The 6,000-nt window shown below is 42.0% G+C and overlaps 1 protein-coding gene across 2 annotated transcripts in view; it reads left to right on the top strand.

The window, feature by feature from the left end:
* Positions 1-6,000, top strand: part of ipo8 (importin 8) — a 36,420-nt gene that overhangs the window by 15,065 nt on the left and 15,355 nt on the right. For both annotated transcript variants that reach the window (XM_008305142.1, XM_008305141.1), the window contains exons 7-13: positions 769-863; positions 960-1,044; positions 2,146-2,280; positions 3,112-3,211; positions 3,587-3,663; positions 5,148-5,264; positions 5,392-5,481. In XM_008305142.1, the coding sequence (XP_008303364.1) occupies positions 769-863; positions 960-1,044; positions 2,146-2,280; positions 3,112-3,211; positions 3,587-3,663; positions 5,148-5,264; positions 5,392-5,481 (699 nt within the window). The remainder of the gene's footprint in view (positions 1-768; positions 864-959; positions 1,045-2,145; positions 2,281-3,111; positions 3,212-3,586; positions 3,664-5,147; positions 5,265-5,391; positions 5,482-6,000) is intronic.

The raw sequence follows: 6,000 nt of genomic DNA, 5'->3' as shown, positions 1-6,000 counted from the left end.
CCAGTAAACACGAACAAGTCCACTGACCTCAAATCATATAGAGACATATATATGTCCAAAACTTATAGCCAGTAACAATTCTGAGCGCAACATTCCACGCATTCAAGGTTCCACCTCAGCTTTAGGGCTTCAACACAAGGATTAAAAGAAGGGAAGACAGCCATCAGTGAAATTGCAAAGGAATTTAGAGGTAGACATCACCTCAGCACATTTTCCAGCTAGTCAGTCTGATCATCACAATCAGCTCTCTAAGCTCCCTGAAATTCCTATTAATTGGGTTTTGGCTGCGTTCAGAGACAGTTCATACTCACTCAGTTGATGTTAAACTGTTAGAAGCTGCCTTCCTGCGGAGTCATTGGAAGGGCAGCACGGCATCATCAAAGTTTTCCTGACAGAAATGTGCCACAGTGGGTTCTGAAATACTGTTAACAAAGCTGTTTCAGTAGATGTTTGTCACTTTTTTAATCTGTTAGAAGCATTAGAAAGAGACGCAAGTGAAGGTGGGATATTGCATCAGGGCCACAGAGCTGTGAAGAAACAGAATGATCTTGTTTTTCCCGACACTAAGCCTACAAACATAAGTGAGACACACTTTTTAGGGTGAGTGGTGAGTAGATGTGGCTGTGATGTTAACTTATGCTGTGCTGGATTTTAACTTTTAATAACAATACAACTACAGTTCTGCTTCTTTTCAACTGAGCTGACACTGGATGAAGTGTTCTTCTGTTCACAAGCTCCTGGAAGCTGACTGTAGTGTGTGTTTGTCAGGAGACGCTGGAGGTGGATGAGGACGACCGTCCCGAGCTGGCGTGGTGGAAGTGTAAGAAGTGGGCGCTGCGCATCATCACCAGGATGTTTGAGCGGTGAGTCCACAGCTGCTCTCACATCACCAGGAAGCAGGTTTGGAGTTAAGAGACAGTCGTTGCCAAACATTTTCATGCTTTTGGTTTGAATTGCAGGTATGGAAGCCCTGGAAATGTGACAAAAGAGTACTATGAGTTTGCAGATTTCTTCCTGAAGACATATGCAGTGGGCATACAGCAGGTATGCATGTGTGACTGATGAAGAGTGTGTCAGTGGCAGTTAGTAGATTACAGTTATTTAATTACACCATAACCAGAAGTTCTTGGAAGAGGTTTATTATAATGGATGAACTAGGTGTTCCTGACGCAGTATCCCTGGATCAGTTCTGGCTCAGGGTGATTTGCTGTATGTCAACCTCATCTATACTCTTTATCTTTCACTGTCTGTCTACAAAAGGCAACAATACCGAATCATAATGTTTATAATCTGTTTAAAAAATAGTAGCAGAGGTGTTTGCCTGTTTGTCCAGGATCCAGTCACACAGTTACCGATGTAGCACAAAGATCTGGGCCTCTGGTGGTCAGAAGGGGCTCTGTTACCCTTTTAATAAATCCGATGTGGAGTTTATCCGTTGCATCAGTAATAGTTTTTTGAAAACATAGTTTTGCATGTAATTTCCAACTTTTAAAGTTACTAGGATGAGAAAATGACAACTAAAAAACAAAATGTGATCAAGATTGAATCAGAACAAACTCAAAAAAAATCCATGAAGTCTCAGCAGACTAAATCCTAAATCCTTAGAGTAACTGAGTCTGTGTTCTGCTGGCCTTCAAACAGAGCCTCTGGAAACCCTTCGTTGGGTCTTCGATGTCTGTGAATGGTTTTCAGTTTTCAGCAATACCGTCTTTAACATATTATAACATTTCCCACATGATTGACATACCTTAAACACTTTGAACTTGAGCTTTGATGCACCACTTTATAGCCAAGTACCCTCGTTTGTCCATCTCCTCTTGCAAAGACCACAGACTTTGTGCTGAGCTGGGGTGAAAAGGCCTGCTAGAATGAGCTTAATCTGTATTTTATAAGCCATATCATGTCAGCATTAATTCATTACGGTGATTTCATCTGTGCCATCATCCCTCTAATTTAACAACCTCTAATTATGGGACCACGGTGATGTAATATTCAGCAAAACATTGACGTGTGCCAGGACTGTATTATAGTGCTGAATTTGTCGCATGCCGCTACAAATGGCTGCTGACGTCTGGTTTAGGTTTCCTGTTATCTGACGGTTTTGGTTCGGCTGTTTACCCGTTTTGTGGTGTGTTAACCATCCAGGTCCTGCTGAAAGTGGTGGGTCAGCACCGGCAGAAGCAGTACGTTACCCCTCGCGTCCTGCAGCAGTGCCTCAACTACCTCAACCAGGGCCTGTCGCACTCACTGACCTGGAAACAGATGAAGCCACACATGCAGGTAAGATAGGCACAGAGGAATCAGGTTATTGGTCAGATTTGGTACGGCTCAGATCCTATGACCCATCGGTGACTGTCAGCATACACAGTGTCAACCTAAGAAAGGCTGAATGAAGGTTTTGTTAATTTTTAATTTTTTTTTTTTTTGTGTTTTTAATTACTAACAGTATATTTTCATATCTAGCCCTGCTTTAGCGTATTAATTACTAGTTTTGCTGGTCCTAACATTTTTGGGTCTATAATAATTCCTTTGATCATTTAAAGCTGTTTTATCTGATTTGAAATTTAAGAATGTGTGTATCTGTTATATAATGTATAATTTTAACATTTATTTTGTTTTGAGCAGCTCTTTTTGGGGGGATTTTATGGCTTGTGCAGGTATAGATCCACAAGTGGGATGTTTGCCGTCTACTTTGTACTTTTTCTGGACCTTCAGAAAGTACTGCCACTAGAGCACGGACTTTTGGGACGCTAAACTATTTCACCAGAACTTCACGTAGACCCTTGTTCCTCTGGTGTTTACACTCAAACGATTCCTGCTCCCCGGCTCATTTAGTCATCTGCGTATGAGTCAAACTCATGTAAAAGTGTTTACCACTGAGCAACAATGTCACCTCATTGTTAAATACCTGGAAGCTGATTAAAAGTTGATCTTTAATTTGCTTAAGAATCTGACAGATCAAATTGGTGACTTGTCATCGATCTTCACCAAGCTTAGACGGATTCAAACTTTACTCCATCTCCATTTTTCTCACACTCTTTTTGTAACTGATAGTTGTTTTCGACCCTCCCTTAAATCCTGTGAGGTAATGAGGACGTTCATCTCTTGCAGACCATTTGTCAGGAGGTCATCTTCCCTCTCATGTGCTACAAAGACGAGGATGAGAAGCTGTGGCAGGAGGACCCCTATGAGTACATCCGCATGAAGTTCAGTGAGTGATCAAACATCCTGCTCTCATAATACATCTTTAAAAATCTCATCTGGTTAAATATCTGTGAAGTCACTCAGCTGGCATTCTGCTCATTCATACCTGCTACCAACCTTGCTGCCAGCAGATAAGTCATGGCAGGATTGTGCATGCCTTTTGTACAGGGTTACTGTGACGATCAGCTGTAGGATGGTAATGTGTGGAACGTTATTCGAGTACCGGACGAGGCACAGAAATGGAGGGGCCTTATTCATTTGTAAACTCCCACTTCAACGTCAGCCTTTCAGCTCCGTTGTATTAAGGGGTGGAGGAAGGATGTCCACCAGGTTTTGGGTGTGTTGTTTGCTCACATTCTATTTGTGTGTGTCTCTGTTCCAGACCTCTATGATGACCACGCCCTCCCAGCCACCGCTGCCCAGAGTCTCCTGTGTAAAGCCGCCCGCAAGAGGAAGGAGGTGAGGAGGAGCGTTTTAGTCCAGAGGAACCGCAGTTTGCTGGCTTGGTTCTTTACTTGATTTTGTCCATTTAGGGATGCTTTGCACTTTGTTGGAACAAAGATTTGTCCTTTTATACCTCATTCTGTTTTCCTGCCTTTTTACAGTTGTATCTATTGTTAATGCTTTATCGTCTAGATTTCATATAAAGCTGCTCTCATTTGTTATACTCACATTGGCTCAAATGATTATATAATTATCACTAACTCTGCAGTTGTCTTCAGCTCTGTGGAGCTTTTTAGCCTACTTTAGCTCATTGTTTTGGTTTTCTGACCTGCATCCTGCCAGCAACTTAATTCAGTTCAATTCAGTTTTATTTGTATAGCGCAGTACATCCCAAAACAGAGCTCAAGGCCGAGTGAATAGTGGACGTATATTTTCAGGTGACTAATTATATGATGGCAAATGAATAGAAATATTGCTTTTTGTCTACTGGATAATTAATGCTGCAGCGTGGGACTTCCAAACCCTGACCAATGTAGATTAAGCCTATCAGTGCCAGGTAAATCTTTCTGTGTATCGCAGTATACCAGAGTTTAAATGTGGTTATGTTTTCAGATAGTCAGCAGTAATTGATTTGTCAAAGCTGAAGAGGGGAGCAGCTACAACAACAGATAGAACCTATGGAGAAAAAGCATCCAAGAAAAGTTTCAGATGCCCAAGATAAGAAAAAAAAAAAAAAAGAATATTGATTTTTAGCGGAAGGATGACAGCCTAAAAAAAAAGATGCAATCAACGGTGAGGCACAAACACTCAGTGTGACAGTGTTTGTGTAATTATTCTTAATGCCGGGTGGGACTGCTTGCTAACACATATCAGCTTTATCACGTAGTTTATGAGGTTTGGACTTGAAGCTGTTACAAGTCTGGAGACTTCAGCCTCGTCGGACGGGGAGTTGTGTTCTGCCGTGCGTGTGAACAAGCAGACAGCAGACGAGACCTGAGACAGTCGCATCCAAATGTAAAGACTGTGCTGTAGTCAACAAACAAGCAGAAATAATCAAAACATGCAGCTCAATAGTCACACACAGAGTTTCAGTAGCTTCCAGCGATGTTAAACATCTGAGGCTACAAAAAGAACAGATCAGCATCAGTCCTCTTTACAGCTTAAACTGAAGTTAACAAAGGTACAGCATTATGTTGGCGTTGAGTAAAATTAATAAACTCCCACAACAGTGTGCTGTTTTAACATCTCAGTGGCTTGGTTCGACGTCTGTTATGAGATGATGGTATGTATTTATTGTGTTTTCAGCTTGTTCTGCTGCCACCAAATGGCACAAAAACTTTGTCACCCAGCTTTAGGCTCAAAGTGTAGGACTTTAAGCATGTTCTTTATCTTATAAACGCATTCAGCTGTGTCTCTTAAATACACCAGGACAATAAGCTGTGATTCCTGCATTCACCTGTTCTACATGTGACCTACAACCTGTGCTTTCTTCTTGGTAGGTTCTTCCTCAGATGATGGAGTTCTGCCACCAGATCTTAATGGACCCCTCTGCTGATCCCCGCAAGAAGGACGGAGCGCTGCACTGCATCGGAGCTCTGGCTGAGCTCCTACTCAAAGTAAACACAGACACTCCCCTGTGTGGCATTTAATTTGGGAAAAGACTGGATGGAGCCATTGAAGTAGTTTCAATGTGTTTTAATCGACTTTGGGAATTGCTGTGTCTGTGTATGTTTCATCCCTCAGAAGCGAATGTACAGGGAGCAGATGGAGCTGATGCTGCAAAACTACGTCTTCCCTCTGCTGAACTCTCCCATGGGTTACCTGCGGGCCAGGGTGAGTGAACCCTCCACACAGCGCTCTGTCATGTTCAGTTCAAGAGTACAGTTTTATGTTTTGGCACAGCTGGCAAGATGACGTGTTTGGTTGCATTTTTTGAATTAAAAAGAAGAAACCAGAAACCCTTAAGCAAACAGACATTACAAATTGATGTTTCTACAAATGTTAATGTGCTGTTGCTTCTCATTTCATGAACTTAAAACATAGCAATCAGTAATTATGGCATGTAAAAAACTTTGGACAGGTCAGGAATTTTCAGCCAATGATCCCACAGAGCTGATGTGTGTCTGACCTTTTACACCTTGTGGTAGCACTTTGCAACCGTGGGCTCCTTTTAACACTGGAGCTAACAGATGCCTACAAAGCAGGGGAAGGCTATCAAAGGTCATAAAGAATAGTGATGAACAATGATAAAATATGGAAGTCAAGACAAGATGTGGAAGATAAAACTACATGTTTATGTGGGTAGAAAAGCCCAGAGGAGCTGCACAGATGTTAGGCTGATCTACAAGTGGC

The sequence above is a fragment of the Stegastes partitus genome, unplaced genomic scaffold (genome assembly GCF_000690725.1).
Source record: "Stegastes partitus isolate 25-593 unplaced genomic scaffold, Stegastes_partitus-1.0.2 Scaffold2419, whole genome shotgun sequence".
NCBI lineage: Eukaryota > Metazoa > Chordata > Actinopteri > Pomacentridae > Stegastes > Stegastes partitus.
The sequence above is the reverse complement of the archived record's forward strand: the minus strand, read 5'-3'. Positions and strand labels throughout refer to the sequence as shown.